This window comes from Macaca mulatta, chromosome 10 (assembly GCF_049350105.2).
Source record: "Macaca mulatta isolate MMU2019108-1 chromosome 10, T2T-MMU8v2.0, whole genome shotgun sequence".
In the NCBI taxonomy this organism is placed as follows: domain Eukaryota; kingdom Metazoa; phylum Chordata; class Mammalia; order Primates; family Cercopithecidae; genus Macaca; species Macaca mulatta.
In genome coordinates this window covers 10,228,660-10,247,575 of record NC_133415.1, presented here as the reverse complement: position 1 = coordinate 10,247,575, position 18,916 = coordinate 10,228,660, and the positions used below count along the sequence as shown (strand labels likewise).

Genomic DNA, 18,916 nt, shown 5'->3' with positions numbered 1-18,916 from the left:
AGCCAGGTCCAGGGGAGGGACTTCCTAGTCAGCTTACTTCATGACTCCTGTTTTCCAGCTGAAGAAACTCAGGGTAAGGGGAACGGAAACTTTCTTATGGTCAATAAACAAGTGGTGGACGCTGGACCAGAGCCCAAATCTTCCAGCTTCTCTTCCACGCACCACAATGTCCAAGGGAGCCAGCTGCCAAGTCCACGGTCCAGAAGGACCTGTCTGATACATGCCTGTATCTAAGCTGGCCAGGCACAGCAGGGGCTTGCCTGTTGGCAGTAAAAACCTAACACCCAGCTTGTCCTGTCCCTGGTGTGGTGCCAGGAAGTAGCTTCTACCCTGGTTACACCAATAGGCAAAGCACTGAAAAACGGAGACTGACAGATGGGAATCACAGCCCATGGCAAATGCGACACAAAAGAATCATGAGCGAGTGCATCAAGAGAGAAGTGAGATTTACGGAACACCTGACGTTTGCAGAGCACCTGCTAGGGTCTGGGCACCCTCAGCATATTTTCTCGTTTCAACCTCAACACTAGCCTGCGAGGAGGCAGGCGGGATTGGCTGTACTTTACAGATGAGGAAGCTGAGGCTCTGAGAGGTGAGTGAATCGGCCAAGGTCACCCAGCAAATATTTAGCAAAGCCACACATGGCGGGTAGGTTGGCCTAACTCCTGGCATGAGACTGCACATAGCCGTCCTTGAGGAACAGAAGAGCCAGCACCTGCCTGACTCCACGGTGGTGATGGTGGATCAGGTACACACTCAAGGTAGAGGCATCAAACTTCTGCCAAAGACCAGCCTCTGAGGAAGGTCCTCAGCAGCAGCAGCTGACTGCTAGGTCACCCCCATTCTCCCCGATTCCTTGGAGGCCACGTGGTGAGGGCCTTAGCTCCTGAAGGAGTCCAACTTGGGTATGGAGAGTTCCCCAGCACAGGGCCACACCTCTTGCCCCGTCGACTCCTCTGGGCCCTCTTATTCTCATGGTGCATGGCACAGAAACCACACTAAACACACTGTCCAGAAGAAAAAGATGCCAAAGGACCTGCAGGCTTTGGTTAGACACCCAGACTACGGCGTCTGAGCTCCCAAGAGGCACAGGTTGGCAAGGCCAAGACCCAGAGATCTAATCGAATTAGTGGTCCGAGGCGCAGAGAACCATTAATCAAACTCCACGGTGGGCCTGTCTGCCCAGGAGGCCCTCTGGTCCTGGGGTTCAAAACTCATTCCCCAACTCATCCCACTGCAAGTACAGGACAGGACAGACAAGCCCTGGCTAGTAGGAAAGCTCCCTTAGCCTCAGTTTCCAGACACTGCTGGACGGGAGAAGGGAAGTAATGGAAGGAAAACTGAAGCATTTTGCTAGAATAGAGTCTCTGGCTCTCTCAGCATATCCCACTCATTCTAGGTTGGGCCACACCTGCTACATTTTTATATCATTTTTTTTTTTTTGAGACGGAATTTCGCTCTTGTTGCCTATGCTGGAGTGCAGTGGTACCATCTCAGCTCACTGCAACCTCTGTCTCCCGGGTCAAGCAATTCTCCTGCCTCAGCCTCCTGAGTAGCTGGGACTACAGGTGCCTGCCACCACGCCCAGCTAATTTTTGTATTTTTAGTAGAGTTTCACCATGTTGGCCAGGCTGGTCTCAAACTCCTGACCTCAGGTGATCCACCTGCCTCGGCCTCCCAAAGTGTTGGAATTACAGGCATGAGCCACTGCGCCACCGTGCTCGGCGCATTTTTATATCTTAACACAGGGACAGCTTATTGCCCAAGTGGACTTGGGGGAGGGCTGTCTAAGACAGGTACAGAGCCTGCCCCTGCTCACCCTCACATCAGGCCGAGGGCCACAGGCACCCTCGGCAGGATAGGCCACTCCAGCTCCTCAGCCTGGGGCGCCATGGGCCTCACTGCACTAGCTATGTGATCCACTCCACCCACCTCTCTAAGCTTATGCTGAGTCATGTGGAAAAATGGGGATGGCACCACCCACCTTTCAGTGTGGGTGGGAAAAGTTAAAGTATTGCATATTCAAATAAGATGTCCCCAACTGCTGTTAGTTCCCAGTGCCCTTTTCTCCCTTTGGTTAGAAAGTGTGTGCAGGGGCCAGGCGCGGTGGCTCAAGCCTGTAATCCCAGCACTTTGGGAGGCCGAGATGGGAGGATCACGAGGTCAGGAGATCGAGATCATCCTGGCTAACACAGTGAAACCCCGTCTCTACTAAAAAATACAAAAAACTAGCTGGGCGAGGTGGCAGGCGCCTGTAGTCCCAGCTACTCGGGAGGCTGAGGCAGGAGAATGGTGTAAACCCGGGAGGCGGAGCTTGCAGTGAGCTGAAATCCGGCCACTGCACTCCAGCCTGGGTGAGAGAGCGAGACTCCGTCTCAAAAAAAAAAAAAAAAAAAAAAAAAAAAGAAAGTGTGTGCAGGGGTTGCGGTCTGGCACTCAGCGTTCTCCAACCCTGGGTCTAAAGGCACTGGGATGGAGTTGGAAGAGAGTAACACGCAGGCTGCCCTCGATGCAGGTTCTGGGAAGCAAAGCAGCTCCGCTCTACACTGACCAGCCCAACGTGAAGCTCTACACTGACCTTGCCTGGGGGATGCCCCCCGCACCCCGGGGGCAAGGCCCTGTCCAGGAATAAAGGTGAGCTGTGACAGTGCCTCCCTGAGCGGACGCTCCTCTTTTCAGGCGCCCTCCTCCGCCTGTGTGCCAGGCTCTACCAGCTGCTCTGTGGGTACAGTGAGTGTAGGGATGCCCCAAGCCCTGAGTTTTGCAGAGCCAGCAGGCTGGAGCAGGTATGCAGCGGCACTCCCTCTGCGTTGCCAAGCCAACCCAAGAACTTGGGATGGTTGCTTGGCAACCCCACCCTCATGGATGCCTCTACCCTCCGGCCACAGGCTGCTGCCTTTGAGGCCTTTCTCTTTTGAAAACAACGGCTGACCATCCCAGATGGTGGTGGCCAAGGGCCAGGGCACATATATCAGACGGATGTGGATGGACCAGGGGACTCTGCGGGGAGAGGGCTGCCACACCCACCTTGCCGCCACCGATGCCCATGCCACAGTTGTTGAGCTTGAGTTCGTGCAGGGTGAAGCAGGCTGAGCTCTTGAGCAGGGCCTCGAAGCCTTGCACACCGTCGGGCCCAAACGCGTTGTCACTTAAGTCCAGCTCCACCAGCTGGGCCCCAGCTGTGATGAGTCCTTCCCCTAGTGAGATCTGGGCACAGAGGAAGCTCGTGTCAGTTTCACAGACACCCAGCAGGTGCTGCTTCTGTGCCAGGCCCAGCTCTGCCTTCCAAGGACACCCCGGCTGGTGCAGAACCAGCACAGACACAAACCATTTTGGTATTCTTAAGACTGGAAACTTTGCAAAGGGCTCCTAACAGCTGGAGAGTGGGGTGTGTGTATGCATGGGGTGGCCTGGGAAGGCTCCTTGTAAGAGGTGGCATTTGGGCTTAGTCTGAATGAGAATCAGCTAGCCAATGTGAAAAGACTCCAGGCAGCTGAAGAACAGGAGCAGAGAGACATAAGCATGAAGCAGCAGGCTGGGAGCCTGGGGGCAAGCTGTGGGGAGACTCCAGAACACAACATGGCATGGGCTTTGGGTGGAAGGGAAGTGAGGGCTCAGATCAGGCAAGAGCCTTGAATGCCAGGCCAAGAACTGTGAGCCTCAGCCCGAGAACACTAGGCTTTGAGGTGGCTGAGGGATACGGAAGTAACATCCCCGGACCCGAAGAGAGCAGATGCATAGGAAGATGGGCTGGAGTGCCCTCCCGGGAGTGTGAGGCAGCAACACTGGCAACAGAGAGGGGACCGGCCGGCCAGTGTGACAAGTGCAGGAGAGGAGCTGCCTGTTCACGGAGCAAGGGACATGCCGAAGCTGGTGGTTCCCTGGACATGCAGGAGGAGGGAGGGAGGAACCACAAATGCCTCCATGGTTTCTGGTGGTGACTGGCAGATGGAGGTGGCCATCCCCAAGCCACGGCCAGGATCAGCTTTGGCAGGAGGATCTGGAGCTCTCCTGGAAACCTCCTGGGCTGGAGAGAGCTACACTCCCTCATCCCACCAGGAGAAATGGTCAGAGAGGAGGCTCTGCCAGAGACTGGGGCAGAAAGAGAGTTTTCTTCACCATCTTTTCTAACTTGAAATTCTTTTTTTTTTTGAGATGGATTCTTGCTCTCTCTCGCCCAGGCTGCAATGTAATGGCACAATCTCAGCTCACTGCAACCTTCACCTCCCAGGTTCAAGTGATTCTTCTGCCTCAGCATCCTGAGTAGCTGGGATTACACACACCTGCCATCATGCCCCGCTAATTTTTGTACTTTTGCAGACACAGGGTTTCAGCATGTTGGCCAGGCTGGTCTTTAACTCCTGACCTCAGGTGATCTGCCTCCACTCAGCCTCCCAAAGTGCTGGGATTACAGTTGTGAGCCACTGCACCCGGCCTGACTTGAAATTCTTTTATATACAATCACTGAAATGAATTTCCTTTTTTTTTTTTTTTTTTTTTTGAGACGTAGTCTTGCTCTGTCACCCAGGTTGGAGTACAGTGGCATGATTTTGGCTCACTGCAACCTCCACCTTCTGGGTTCAAGCAATTCTCCCGCCTGAGCCTCCCAAGTAGCTGGGAACACAGGCAGGTGCCATCATGCCCAGCTAATTTTTGTATTTTTAGTAAAGACAGGGTTTTGCCATGTTGGCCAGGCTGGTATCAAACTCCTGACCTCAAGTGATCTGCCCACCTCGGCCTCCCAAAGTGCTGGGATTATAGGTAGGAGCCACCACACCCAGCCAGAAATGAATTTTCTTTTTTTTTTTTTGAGACGGAGTCTCGCTCTGTAGCCCGGGCTGGAGTGCAGTGGCCGGATCTCAGCTCACTGCAAGCTCCGCCTCCAGGTTTACGCCATTCTCCTGCCTCAGCCTCCGGAGTAGCTGGGACTACAGGCGCCCGCCACCACGCCCGGCTAGTTTTTTGTATTTTTTAGTAGAGACGGGGTTTCACGGTGTTCGCCAGGATGGTCTCGATCTCCTGACCTCGTGATCCTCCCGTCTCGGCCTCCCAAAGTGCTGGGATTACAGGCTTGAGCCACCACGCCCGGCCCAGAAATGAATTTTCTTTTTTTTTTTTTTTTTTTTTGAGACAGAGTCTCGCTTAGTCGCCCAGGCTGGAGTGCAGTGGCGCGATCTCGGCTCACTGCAAGCTCCGCCTCCCAGGTTCACGCCATTCTCCTGCCTCAGCCTCCCGAGTAGCTGGGACTACAGGCGCCCGCCGCCTCGCCCGGCTAATTTTTTGCATTTTTAGTAGAGACGGGGTTTCACAGTGTTAGCCAGGATGGTCTCGATCTCCTGACCTTGTGATCCGCCCGCCTCGGCCTCCCAAAGTGCTGGGATTACAGGCGTGAGCCACCGCGCCCGGCCCAGAAATGAATTTTCTTAACCTACATTCCAAATCCTAGCCTCACAAGCCAGGTGCAGTGGCATGCACCTGTAATCCCAGCTACTTGGGAGGCTGACGTGGGAGGAATGTTTGAGCCCAGGAGTTCAAGACCAGCCTGGGTGACATAGCAAGACCCTGTCTTTAAAAAAAAATAAAGGCCGGGCGCAGTGGCTCACGCCTGTAATCCCAGCGCTTTGGGAGGCCAAGGCAGGTGGATCACGAGGTCAGGAGATCAAGACCATCCTGGCGAACACGGTGAAACCCTGTCTCTACTAAAAATACAAAAACTTAGCTGGGCGTGGTGGCGGGCGCCTGTAGTCCCAGCTACTCAGGAGGCTGAGGCAGGAGAATTGTGTGAACCTGGGAGGCGGAGCTTGCAGTGAGCTGAGATCGCACCACTGCACTCCAGCCTGGGTGACAGAGCGAGACTCCGTCTCAAAAATAAAATAAAACAAAATTTTAAAAATAAAACATAAAAAGAGACTGGGCACAACCAGGGTGAGGGGCTCAGTAACGCTGGTGTGCGCACTCATCACTGACCAGAAATCTGCACCCTCAAGGCCTGCCGTGTGCAGCCCCGTGCCAGGAAGACACACCGAGAGGCTGCCGACCTGAAGAGACAGCCAGCCCTGCTCTCTTCCCTCGGCCAGGCAAGCCTTTCTTTCTGTGTTGCCCCTTTCTATTTCCTTCCACACACCCGCACACACGCACTCAGAGACCGGGAACTCAACGCAAGTCAGTCTGAGCCCTGGGAATGAGGAAATGGGAAGCCAACCATGACGGCAGCAAACCAAAGCAGAGAGTGGTGTGGAGAAAGGGAGGAGCCAGAGAAAGACGGGGACGGCTACATGGGCTGTGTGCAGAGAAGTCACGAAGGAGCAGGACTGTGAGGTGCAGGAAGGGGTTGCTGGGAAAGGCGGGGCATTGTATTGGGGTGAAATCCACAGTGAACCAAACCATGCAGCTCAGGAGGACCCAGGAGTGTGTGGTCTCAGCTCTGCCACCTCCCCGAAGTCCCCGCCCTTGGGGTTCCTCCCCTGTCAGTCTCCATGCTCCCACCCTCCCCTCCTGTCTGAACACAGGGCACATGCTGGGCTTGCCAGGCTTCCATTCCATCAGCTCAATCACCCACAGGGCTTATCTTAGGCTCCAGAAAGAATAAAGTATGAGAAAAGCCCTGGGAACTGCCAAAGAGGGTCCTGTGTGTGGAGGAAAAGAACAGCTCGTTTGCTTACCAGGGCTGGTGGGATCTCAGTCCGCAGCCTCCCTGTGAACATGTCGCTCCAGTGGCAGCGCTGCGGCGGAAAGAAGACAAGAGTTAGTGGGAGAGGCCCCTGGAGGCCTACAGTGAAGCCTCATCCTGGTGGATTTGAACTACCCGAGCATCGCAAGACTTCTTTTTTTTTTTTTTTTTTTGAGATGGAGTTTCGCTCTTGTTGCCCAGGCTGGAGTGCAGTGGCGCAATCTCGGCTGACCACAACCTGCGCCTCCCGGGTTCAAGTAATTCTCCTGCCTGTGTCTCCGGAGTAGCTGGGATTACAGACATCTGCCACTATGCCTGGCAACTTTTGTATTTTTAGTAGAGACAAGGTTTCTCCATTTTGGTCAGGCTGGTCTCGAACTCCCGACCTTAGGTGATCTGCCCACCTTGGCCTCCAAAAGTGCTGGGATTACAGGTGTGAGCCACCGCACCCAGCCCGCAAGACTTAATTGAGCTTTGTTTGTGAAAAGCTGGACCCGGCGAGCGCGGTGGCTCAAGCCTGTAATCCCAGCACTTTGGGAGGCCGAGACGGGCGGATCACGAGGTCAGGAGATCGAGACCATCCTGGCTAACATGGTGAAACCCCGTCTCTACTAAAAAAAAAAAATACAAAAAACTAGCAGGGCGAGGTGGCGGGCGCCTGTAGTCCCAGCTACTCGGGAGGCTGAGGCAGGAGAATGGCGTAAACCCGGGAGGCAGAGCTTGCAGTGAGCTGAGATCCGGCCACTACACTCCAGCCTGGGCGACAGAGCCAGACTCCGTCTCAAAAAAAAAAAAAAAAAAAAAAAAAAAAAAAAAAAAGAAAAGCTGGACCCATTCTGGCTGTAGTTGGTGGGACCTGGAGTCCTGTTCTCAAATCAAGAGGCCTCCAAGGGTTATTGGGGGCTCAGAAGTGTCAGGAAAATCCCTGACTTATACAACCCTCTACGTGGACGTGTAATATAGTTATGGATGACAGAGAAACATGAACGTAAACAACACAGAATTCCGTGTTGAGGGCCAGTGGCTCACGCCTGTGATCCCAGCACTTTGGGAGGCCAATGCGGGCAGATCACTTGAGGTCAGGAGTTCCAGACCAACCTGGCCAATATAGTGAAACCCCATCTCTACTAAAAATACAAAAATGAGCATAGTGATGGGGACTTTTTAATAAAGGGAGAACAGGCCTCAGGCTCAGAGTCATTAAATAGCAACAGCATCAAACAATAATTCAGTAACACTATCTTCTTTCCTTTACTGTAAGGAATGCCAGCTTTCCATTCATAGAAGTGCTTTGAAATTACATGAGGCCGGGCGCGGTGGCTCAAGCCTGTAATCCCAGCACTTTGGGAGGCCGAGACGGGCGGATCACGAGGTCGGGAGATCGAGACCATCCTGGCTAACACGGTGAAACCCCGTCTCTACTAAAAAGTACAAAAAACTAGCCGGGCGAGGTGGTGGGCGCCTGTAGTCCCAGCTACTCAGGAGGCTGAGGCAGGAGAATGGCGTGAACCTGGGAGGCGGAGCTTGCAGTGAGCTGAGATCCGGCCACTGCACTCCAGCCTGGGCGACAGAGTGAGACTCCGTCTCAAAAAAAAAAAAAAAAAAAGAAATTACATGAAAGTTAGCTGTTTTTTTCATTTTTTTTAAGAGATGGATTCTCACTCTGTCGCCTAGGCTGGAGTGCAGTGGCACAATCATAGCTCACTGTAACCCTGACCTAGTGGCCTCAAGCGACCCTCCCACCTTAGCCTCCAGAGTACCTGCAATTACAGGCATGTGACACCACTCCTGGTATGATTTAAAGAAAGTATTAAGCAATTCATGAAGATAGTAGATTGGTAGTTACCAGAGGCCTGGAAGGTTAGAGGGAGGGGAGGCTGAAGGTTAATTGATGGAGACAAGTATAAAGTTAGAAGAAATAAGACCTAGTGTTCAATAGGTCAACAGGGTAACTATCATTTACATTAATCTATTATACATTTCAAAATAGCTAGAAGATGCCGGGAGCGGTGGCTCACACCTATAATCCCAGCACTTCGGGAGGCGGAGACAAGCAGATCACCTTAGGTCAGGAGTTCGAGAGTAGCCTGGCCAACATGCCAAAACCCCATCTCTACTAAAAGCATAAAAATTAGCCAGGCGTGTTGGCGCACACCTGTAGTCCCAGCTACTCAAGAGGCTGAGGCATGAGAATCGCTGGAACCCAGGAGGCAGAGGTTGTGCTGAGCTGAAACTGCGCCACTGCATAGCAGCCTGTGCGACATAGAAAGACTGTCTCAAAAAAAAAAAAAAAAAAAAAAGCTAACAGAGAATAATTTGAATGTTCCTAGCATAAAGATAAATATTTAAGGGGATGGATGGATACCTCCATTACCCTTATTTTATTATTTATTTATTTATTTATTTATTTTTGAGACAGAGTCTCATCCTGTCGCGCCCAGGCTGGAGTGCAGTGGCACATTCTCGGCTCACTGCAACCTCTGCCTCCTGGGTTAAACTGATTCTCCTGCCTCAGTCTCCCAAGTAGCTAGGATTACAGGCACCTGCTACCACGCCCGGCTAATTTTTTGTATTTTTAGTAGAGATGGGGTTTCGCCATATTGGTCAAGCTGGTCTTGAACTCTCAACCTCAGGTGATCCACCCACCTCAGTCTCCAAAAGTGCTGGGATTACAGGCATGAGCCACCGCGCCTGGCCTATTTTATCTATCTATCTATTTATTTATTTTTTGAGACACAGTTTTACTCTTGTCGCCCAGGCTAAGAGTACAATGGTGTGACCTCGGTTCTCTGCAACCTTCACCTCCCAAGTTCAAGTGATTCTCCTGCCTCTGTCTCCAGAGTAATTTTTGTATTTTTTTTTTTAGTAGAGATGGGGTTTTACTATGTTGGCCAGGCTAGTCTCGAACTCCTGACCTCAGGTGATCCACCTGCCTCAGCCTCCCAAACTGCTAGGATTACAGGCATGAGAGCCACCGTACCCAGCCCTCCCTTATTTTTTGAGACGGGGTCTCACTCTGTTGCTCAGGCCGGAGCATAGCCGTGCAAACACGGCTCACTGCAGCCTCGACCTCCCAGGCTCAAGCCATCCTCCCACCTCAACCTCCCAAGTAGCTGGGACTACATGTGTGTACCACCACACCCAGCTAACTTTTGTATCTTTTGTAGAGTTGGGAATCTCCCTATGTTGTCCAGGCGTATCTCAGACTCCTGGGATCAAGGGATCCACTCCCACCTTACATACTAAGGAAGCTGGTTTTTGCAGACAAATCCGCATATCCACCAATAAGGTAGACCATGAACACACGTGGGCCTCAGCTGGCTGCTCTACACCAGATCTATTTAGTAGTTACACCTGCACGCAGGTCCATAGTGCCAGGAACAGGCAGTCAGAGCGCGAGCGCCACAGTCCCTCACAACAGATACTGGCATGTCACTCCGAACAAAGCTCCCCAAACCCAACTCTGATGAGCTGAACAGTCAGCACAGGCCTCTAGAGCACACCACCTGGGTTCTAATCCTGATTTGGCTGACTCCAGCCATCACTCCCCCTCTCCAGCCTCTGGTATCCTCTCTCTGAAATGAGGTTTTAGGTCCTAACGATCTCCCATGTGAACAGCAAAGCAGTTAAGAGCTTGCTTGGGCTGGGCACATTGGCTCATGCTTATAATCCCAGCACTTTGGAAGGCCAAAGTGGGAAGACTGCTTGAGTCTAGGAGATCAAGATCAGACTGGGCAACAGAGCAAGACCCCATCATTAAAAAAATAATAAGAAGTAAAGAAAAGAAATGAAAAAAAAATTAGCTGGACATTGTGGCACACACATGGTCCCAGCTACTTAGGGGGCTGAGATGGAAGGATCACTTGAGCCTGGGAGTTCAAGGCTGCAGTGAGCTATGATCATGCCACTGCACTACAGCCTGGGCAATGGCGTGAAACTCGTCTCTTAAAAAAAAAAAAAAAGGCCGGGCGCGGTGGCTCAAGCCTGTAATCCCAGCACTTTGGGAGGCCGAGACAGGCGGATCACGAGGTCACAAGATCAAGAGCATCCTGGCTAACACGGTGAAACCCCATCTCTACTAAAAAAAATACAAAAAACTAGCCGGGTGAGGTGGCGGGCGCCTGTAGTCCCAGCTACTCCGGAGGCTGAGGCAGGAGAATGGCGTGAACCCGAGAGGCGGAGCTTGCAGTGAGCTGAGATCCGGCCACTGCACTCCAGCCTGGGTGACAGAGCGAGACTCCGTCTCAAAAAAAAAAAAAAAAAAAAAAAAGATTGGGCTGACACCACCTCAGCCTACCCCTGGTTGTGTGACTCCGGGCTGCACTTCTCTCGCCCGTCAAGACCTCACTCCTCACTTGTACACTGCTACAGTAGGGGAGAGAACACCTCTGGCTCAGCACTAGGCCCAGAACACTAGGCCATCAAGGGTAGCTCCCACCCTGTCCCTGCCCTGGGCTGCTTCCTGCACAGAGGAGGGCTTGGGAGGTGGGGTGCAGTGATTTACTTGAGCCACTGCATCTGCACCAGGTGGGAAGGTGCATGCAGCACTCCTACCGGCCAAGCTCTCCCAGGACAACCTCTGAGGAAGGAGGAAGGGCTCCATCTCCTATTTCATAAGAGCCCAGCCTCAGAGCTGCATGCAGGGCAAGGCCACATACGGCAAAAAAAGGTGGTGCTGTTAGGGCTTGATCCCATGTGCCGAACGCAAGCTCAGCTCCTGCTGAGTCCTGGAGCCTTCAGACCCATGGCTCCTCCGCCGTTCCTGTTCTTCACAGGTCTCGGGGAGGGCCGAGTTCTGAGTTCTTTGGTTGGAAAACATCCCAACTTATGCTCAGGGAAAGTACAGGCCCCAGGCAGGAGAGCAGAAACAATCACTGTCTTGGTGGTTAACTTGACCATGACCTTCCTAAGGAAACAAATATGCAGTGTCATTTTGTAAACTAGCAGGCAGGCCCTTCTGGGGCAAATCCTCTCATGGCCTCCACCCCCGTATTCCTTCTCCTGCAGAAAGTGGGGCCACAGAGAGAATACTGATCTCGGGAGTGTGGATGTGTGGCTTGGCCACATCTCTATTTTTTTTTTTTCTTTTTTTTTGAGACAGAGTCTTGCTCTGTCGCTAGGCTGGAGTGCAGTGGCGCGATCTTGGCTCACTGCAACCTCTGCCTCCCGGTTTCGAGCGATTCTCCTGCCTCAGCCTCCCGAGTAGCTGGGACTACAGGCACATGCCACCACACCCAGCTAATTTTTGTATCTTGAGTAGAGACGGGGTTTCATCATGTTGGCCAGGATGGTCTTGATCTCTTGACCTCATGATCTGCCTGCCTCGGCCTCCCAGAATGCTGGGATTACATGCGTGACCCACCACGCCTGGCTTTTTTCTTTTTTTATGAGACAGGGTCTCGCTCTGCCACTCAGGCTAGAGAGTAGTGGTGCAATCTTGGCTCACTGAAACCACTGCCTCCCAGGCTCAAGCAATCCTCCCATCTCAGCCTCCCAAGGAGCTGGGACCATAGCTGCACACCACCATGCTGGGCTAACCATCCTTGTACTTTTTGTAGAGATGGGGTTTCACCATGTGGTCCAAGCTAGTCTCGAACTTCTGGGCCTTGGCCTCCCAGAGTGCTGGGATTACAGCTGTGAGCCATCATGCCCGGCTGATCGTGGCTATTTAATGAGCCCCTCTGAGCCTCAGTTCCCTTGACTTATAAATGGAGACTCAACCCAGTCTCTTCCCTGGTTGCTGTGAGCAGGCAATGACATGCAAAAGAGCCCAGCCCAACCCTAGCCCTGCACATACGAAGAGACAATGCCATTCTGGAACTCTGGTCTCTCTCCTTCATGACTTTGGGATTTCAAAGAGGGGAATACCCAGTGACATCTCCCAACGCTTTGAACATGACACTCTTGCTTTTCTCACAGAGCGTATCAAAAGACTGGTGTTTAGTGGAACCCGTTTGGGGAACACGGGGCTAGAATAATCTGACTTGCCCTTTGTGTTGGCCAAGGAGGGCACCACTTGGATCTAACCTTCAAGAGAACTTGCCAGCCAGGTGCGGTGGCTCACGCCTGTAATCCCAGCACTTTGGGAGGCCGAGGCAGACAAATCACAAGGTCAGGAGTTCGAGACCAGCCTGGCCAACAAAGTGAAACCCTGTCTCTACTAAAAATACAAAAAATTAGCTCAGCGTGGTGGTGGGCACATGTAATCCTAGCTACTTGGCAGGCTGAGGCAGGAGAATCACTTGAACCTGGGAGGCGGAGGTTGCAGCAAGCCGAGACTGCACCACTGCACACCAGCCCGGGTGACAGTGTGAGACTCCGTATCAAAAAAAAAAAAAGGCCGGAGCAGTGGCTCACGCCTATAATCCCAGCACTTTGGGAGGCCGAGGCGGGCAGATCACAAGGTCAGGAGAGCAAAACCATCCTGGCTAACACAGTGAAACCCCATCTTTACTAAAAATACAAAAAAATTAGCCGGAGTCCTGGTGGGAGCCTGTAATCCCAGCTACTTGGGAGGCTGAAGCAGGAGAATCGCTTGAACCCGGGAGGCAGAGGTTGCAGTGAGCCGAGATGGTACCACTGAACTGCAGCCTGGGTGACAGAGTGAGACTCTGTCTCAAAAATCAAAAAAAGAGAACTTGCCTCTGTTGCGAGGAGCGTAGGGAGCTGGCAGTCTCCGGCTACGGCACCTTCCTATCGCTGCAGCATTTGAGCTGAGGCCTGGCCACTTCTGCCCAACATGAGACTCCTTTCATGGGCAGTCTTTGCTCTGAAACTCCCAAAGGGTAGGTCGGTCAGAGCAGCCTCACAGTCAGAGGCTCCTGCTGGTTATTTCTGCAACCTTCCAACCTCATATGTGACATATCTACATTGTGAGCAAAAGGCTCTCCCTACTTTATCTTTCACAGGTGTCACTCCAATAATCCTCCTGCACCCCTAACACCCTCTCAGGGTCTGCTGACTACAGGAAGAGGGTCCCTAGCCAATGCTGTGTGCCCTGGGGAGGCCAGAGGAAGAGGAGCTGCTTGGGGGACAGCTACACAGGCAGGGGCCTGGAAGAGATTGGACACAGGCAGGGGTTGTGGAAGTGTGAACAGAAGCTTGTTCAAACCAGCCTGGGCCTGTTCGCCCCACTCTGCTCACCTTCAACTCCGACTTCTTCTCTAAGGCCTTGGCGATGACCCTGGCTGCTTCCACGCCCACTGTGTTGCCTTCCAGACGCAGAGCCTCCAAGCTGTCAAAGTCTTCAATCTCTTTAATCACATCTTTAGCTGCCAGGGACCAAAGAACAGAACTTTAGGCTTTTGGAATCACAAACAGCTAAGGTAGGAGAGAGGCTGGCAACCACCTTGCCACTCAACAGTTTATGGTGCACCTACTGTGTGACGAGCCCTGGCTTACAGAGAATCAGACAGGCTCACGGTCCAGAGTACAGAGCTATGCAGATGATTTGTCTGTAATGAGTGTTTAAATCAGGCATGTAGAGAGGCTTGGGAGCCGAGGGAAAAGAGCAACTGGCGGCTCACAGCAAAGAAGACTTTGCCAAGTGGGTGGTGTGTGTGGAGCCTCCAAAGATGGGCAGTGTACCAGGTCAAGCAGAGAAACGGCACCCAAGCCAGAGGGCCAGCAGGCACGATGGCACAAAGGCCTTCATTGTTAAATGATTTATGTGGGGGGTGTTTGCTCACTACTGTACTATTTTATTGTGATGAAACATTCCAAACCACCTAAATGTCCATCAAGAGAAGACAGAAGGCCCAGCGCAGTGGCTCACGCCTGTAATTCCAGTACTTTGGGAGGCTAAGGCAGGTGGATTGCTTGAGCCCAGGAGTTTAAGACTAGCCTGGGCAACATGGTGAAACACTGTCTCTACTAAAAATACAAAAATTAGCTGGGCATGTTGGTGGGTGTTTGTAATCCCAACTACTTGGGAGGCTGAGGCAGGAGCATGCCTTGAACCTGGGAGGAGGAGGGTGCAGTGAGCCAAGATCGTGTCACTGCCCTCCAGCCTGGGAGATAGAGCAAGACTCCAACTTAAAAAAAAAAAAAAAAAAAGTCAGGCGCGGTGGTAAACGCCTGTAATCCCAGCATTTTGGGAGGCCAAGGCAGCGGATCACAAGGTCAAGAGTTCAAGACCAGCCTGACAAACATAGTGAAACCCCATCTTTACTAAAAATACCAAAATTAGCTGGGCGTATGGCACGTGCCTGTAATCCCAGCTACTCAGGAGGTTGAGGCAGGAGAATCACCTGAACCTGGGAGGCAGAGGTTGCAGTGAGCTGAGATCACAACACTGCACTCCAGCCTGGGCAACAGAGCAAGACTCTGTCTCAAGAAAAAAAAAAAAAAAAAAAAAAGGCCTGGTATGGTGGCATGCACCTGTAGTCTCAGCTACTTGGGAGGCTGAGGTGAGAGGATCAGCTGACCCTTAGAAGTTGAGGCTGCAGTGAGCCATGACCATGCCAGAGCACTCCAGCTGGGGGGACAGAGCAAGACATTGCCCTCTCAAAACAAAACAAACAAACAAACAAAAGAGACAGACAGGAAGACAGAGAGGAGGATAGAGGTTCACTGTGGCATGTTACACAAATAGTTACACTAGCACTGCTATGTAAGACACAGGTGTTTTTGACTTGGAAAAAGCTGTTATAGCAGTAAGTGAAAAATTAGGTTACTCAAGCATTTGGTCTGATCACTCTTTAAAAACGTATGCATTCACATATAAACACACATGCACACATATGCATAAAACAAGGTCCAGAAACATAGAAACCAAATGTTACAGCAGTTCTCTCTAGCTGGTAGGATAATGGGTGATTGTGTGTTCTTCCACTACTTGGAGTAAAATGTTCTCAATATATCAGGTTATACAACAACTTTTCAAAGATCTATAATCCCAATTAAAAACAAAATGGCTGCCGGGCGCGGTGGCTCAAGCCTGTAATCCCAGCACTTTGGGAGGCCGAGACGGGCGGATCACGAGGTCAGGAGATCGAGACCATCCTGGCTAACACAGTGAAACCCCGTCTCTACTAAAAAATACAAAAAACTAGCCGGGCGAGGTGGCGGGCGCCTGTAGTCCCAGCTACTCGGGAGGCTGAGGCAGGAGAATGGCGTAGACCCGGGAGGCGGAGCTTGCAGTGAGCTGAGATCCGGCCACTGCACTCCAGCCTGGGCAACAGAGCGAGACTCCGTCTCCAAAAAAAAAAAAAAAAAAAAAAATGGGTCGGGTGTGGTGGCTTACACCTGTAATCCCAGCACTTTGGGAGGCCGAGGCAGGCAGATCACCTGAGGTTAAGAGTTTGAGACCACCCTGTCCAATATGATGAAATCCTGGCTCTGACTAAAACTACAAAAATCAGCCGGGCATGCTGCCATGTGCCTGTAATCCCAGCTACTGGGGAGGCTGAGACAGGAGAATTGCTTGAACCTGGGAGGCAGAGGTTGCAGTGAGCTGAGATCAAGATATTGCGCTAAAGCATGGGCAGCAGCAAAACTCCGTTTCAAAAACAAACAAAATAAAATGAACTCAGATACGTTCAGGGAAAAAAAAAAAAAAAAAAGACTAGGCTGGGCGCAGTGGCTCACACCTGTAATCCCACCACTTTGGGAGGCCGAGGTAGGCAGATCATGAGGTTAGGAGTTCAAGACCAGCCTAACCAACATGATGAAACCCCGTCTCTACTAAAAATAAAAAAATTAGCTGGGCATGGTGGCGCATGCCTGTAATCCCAGCTGCTCGGGAGGCTGAGGCACAATTGCTTGAACCGGGACCCAGGAGGCGGAGGTAGCAGTAAGCGAGATCTTGTCACTGCACTTCAGGCTGGGCTACAGAGCGAGAGTGTGTCTCAATGATAAAAAAAAAAAAAAAGACTATGCGCTAGAAATAAAATGCCCTGAAATTAACAGTTGTTATATCCCTGGGGTTATATGAAAGTGAGAATATATTTTTTCCCTGTTCTTTGAATGTTTCTGTATTCTATAATAAACCTGCATTAATTGTATAATCTGAACAAAACCATCTTACATGAAGCAAAAAGCTGAGTCTGGCTGGTACAGGATGGAGTAGGGTGACATGTGGGAGGGAAGAGACAAAGATGGGTATGGGAGATAAAGTTTGAACTTGACCTACTGGCCAAGAAGGGTCTTGAGAAAGGACTTACAACCTATTAGGTGTTCCCTAAGAAGTTGTCCAAGCTGGGCCAAGTTTCCCTGGTTGGGCCAGAACCCAAGGATGCCTCACTGATGCAGGTACCTTCACTTCCAGATGCCAGGGGATTCAGGGTTGGTCAGTGCCAGCCAAGCCTTGGCAAGGGATGAAAAAGACTTCCTGGGTGCTCTTAAGGTAAAAGTGAGGCCTCTCCCTGCCTTACTTCCCAGAGCCTTTTCACAGAGTATATTCACATTTTGCCTTCAATTAGTTACCTGGGTACATCATTTCTATTCCAGATTTGCTGCTTCTTAGGGGCTGGGTAAGCCGGGCACCCCTGGGGACTTACAAAATGGGAGACACCACATCCAGCCTGTGCTGGGAGAGCAAAGAAGTTAACTGGATGAATTTCAGCGCCAGTCAAACTCGAGTTTTCTTTTTTTTTTTTTAGATAGTCTCGTTCTGTCACTGAGACTGGAGTACAGTGACCCAATCTCGGCTCACTACAACCTCCACCTCCCAGGTTCAAGCAATTCTCCTGCCTCAGCCTTCCAAGAGTAGCTGGGATTACAGGTGTCCACCACCACGCCTGGCTAATTTTTGTATTTTTAGTAAAGACAGGCTTTCTCCATGTTGGCCAGGCTGGTCTGGAACTCCTGACCTCAGGTGATCTGCCCATCTCAGCCTCCCAAAGTGCTGGGATTACAGGCGTGAGCCACTGCACTTGGCCCAAACTTGAGTTCTAATCCCAGCTCCACTCATTAAAGCTGTGCCCTTAGGCACGTCTTACCACCTCCCTAAACCTCAGTTTTCCAATCTGCAAAATGGAAATACAATCCATCTCAAGGGATTTTGTGAAGATAAACTGAGATACTACTTATCTGGCACTTAATACCCTTATCTGACACAGTATTCAATAAATGGCATTTAGTATCAAATCCATGTTTCCTAAACGGAGCTCAGTGTCTAATTAGAAGCACAGGAATAGGGATTTCACTGGACCTCTGTGAAAGTCCTAGCTCTGCTATTTATCAAATGTATGACCTTGGCCAAGTTACTTAAGTTTCCTAAATCCTTTTTTCTCATTTATAAAACAGCAACATTCCTATTTATCTCCCACAAGGGTGATGCAAGCATCAAAAGTGATAAACAAGGTCAAAGTGGGCGGATCACCTGAGGTCAAGAATTTGAGACCAGCCTGGCCAACATGGCAAAATCCCGTCTCTATTAAAATACAAAAATAGGCCGGGCGCGGTAGTTCATGCCTGTAATCCCAGCACTTTGGGAGGCCAAGGTGGGAGGACCATGAGGTCAGGAGATCAAGACCGTCCTGGCTAACACGGCAAAACTTCATCTCTACTAAAAATACAAAAAATTAGCTGGGCATGGTGGTGGGTGCCTGTAGTCCCAGCTATCTGGGAGGCTGAGGCAGGAGAATGGTGTGAACTCGGAGGCGGAGCTTGCAGCGAGCTGAGATCGCGCCACTACACTCCAGCCTGGGTAACAGAGCAAGACTCTGTCTCAAAAAGAAAAAAAAAAACAAAACACAAAAATAGGGGGACGGGCATGGTGGCTCATGCCTGTAATCCCAGCATTTTGGGAGGCCGACGCGGGCAGATCACGAGGTCAGGAGATCAAGACCATCTTGGCTAACATGGTGAAACCCCATCTCTACTAAAAATACAAAAAAATTAGCCGGGCGTGGTGGTAGGCGCCTGTAGTCCCAGCTACTCGGGAGGCTGAGGCAGGAGAATGGCATGAATCCGGGAGGCAGAGCTTGTAGTGAGCTGAGATCGCGCCACTGCACTCTAGCCTGGGTAACAAAGCAAGACTGTCTCAAAAAAAAAAAAAAAGAAATAAAAAAAATACAAAACTAGGCTGAAGGTCAGGCACAGTGGCTCACGCCTGTAATCCCAGCACTTTGGGGGCTGAGGTGAGTGAATCACCTGAGGTCAGGAGTTCAAGACCAGCCTGTCCAACATGGTAAAACCCCATCTCTACTAAAACACAAAAAAAGAAAATTAGCTGGACATGGTGGTACATACCTGTAGTCCCAGCTACCCGCCCAGCAGGCTGAGGCATGAGAATTGCTTGAA

General features: G+C 51.3%; 1 protein-coding gene across 35 annotated transcripts in view; it reads right to left on the bottom strand.

The window, feature by feature from the left end:
• Nucleotides 1–18,916, bottom strand: part of RANGAP1 (Ran GTPase activating protein 1) — a 54,189-nt gene that overhangs the window by 16,495 nt on the left and 18,778 nt on the right. For 34 of the 35 annotated variants that reach the window (XR_013398958.1, XR_013398960.1, XR_013398959.1 and 31 more), the window contains 3 exons: nucleotides 13,814–13,941; nucleotides 6,663–6,722; nucleotides 3,028–3,207 (listed from right to left, as the gene is read on the bottom strand). Coding sequence is in view for 30 of the 35 variants with exons in the window: in XM_077949513.1 (XP_077805639.1) it covers nucleotides 3,028–3,207; nucleotides 6,663–6,722; nucleotides 13,814–13,941 (368 nt within the window). In the remaining 5 variants the exon portion in view is untranslated. Of the gene's footprint in view, nucleotides 1–2,991; nucleotides 3,208–6,662; nucleotides 6,723–13,813; nucleotides 13,942–18,916 lie in introns of all 35 variants that reach the window. The other variant, XM_077949509.1, reaches the window with a different exon arrangement.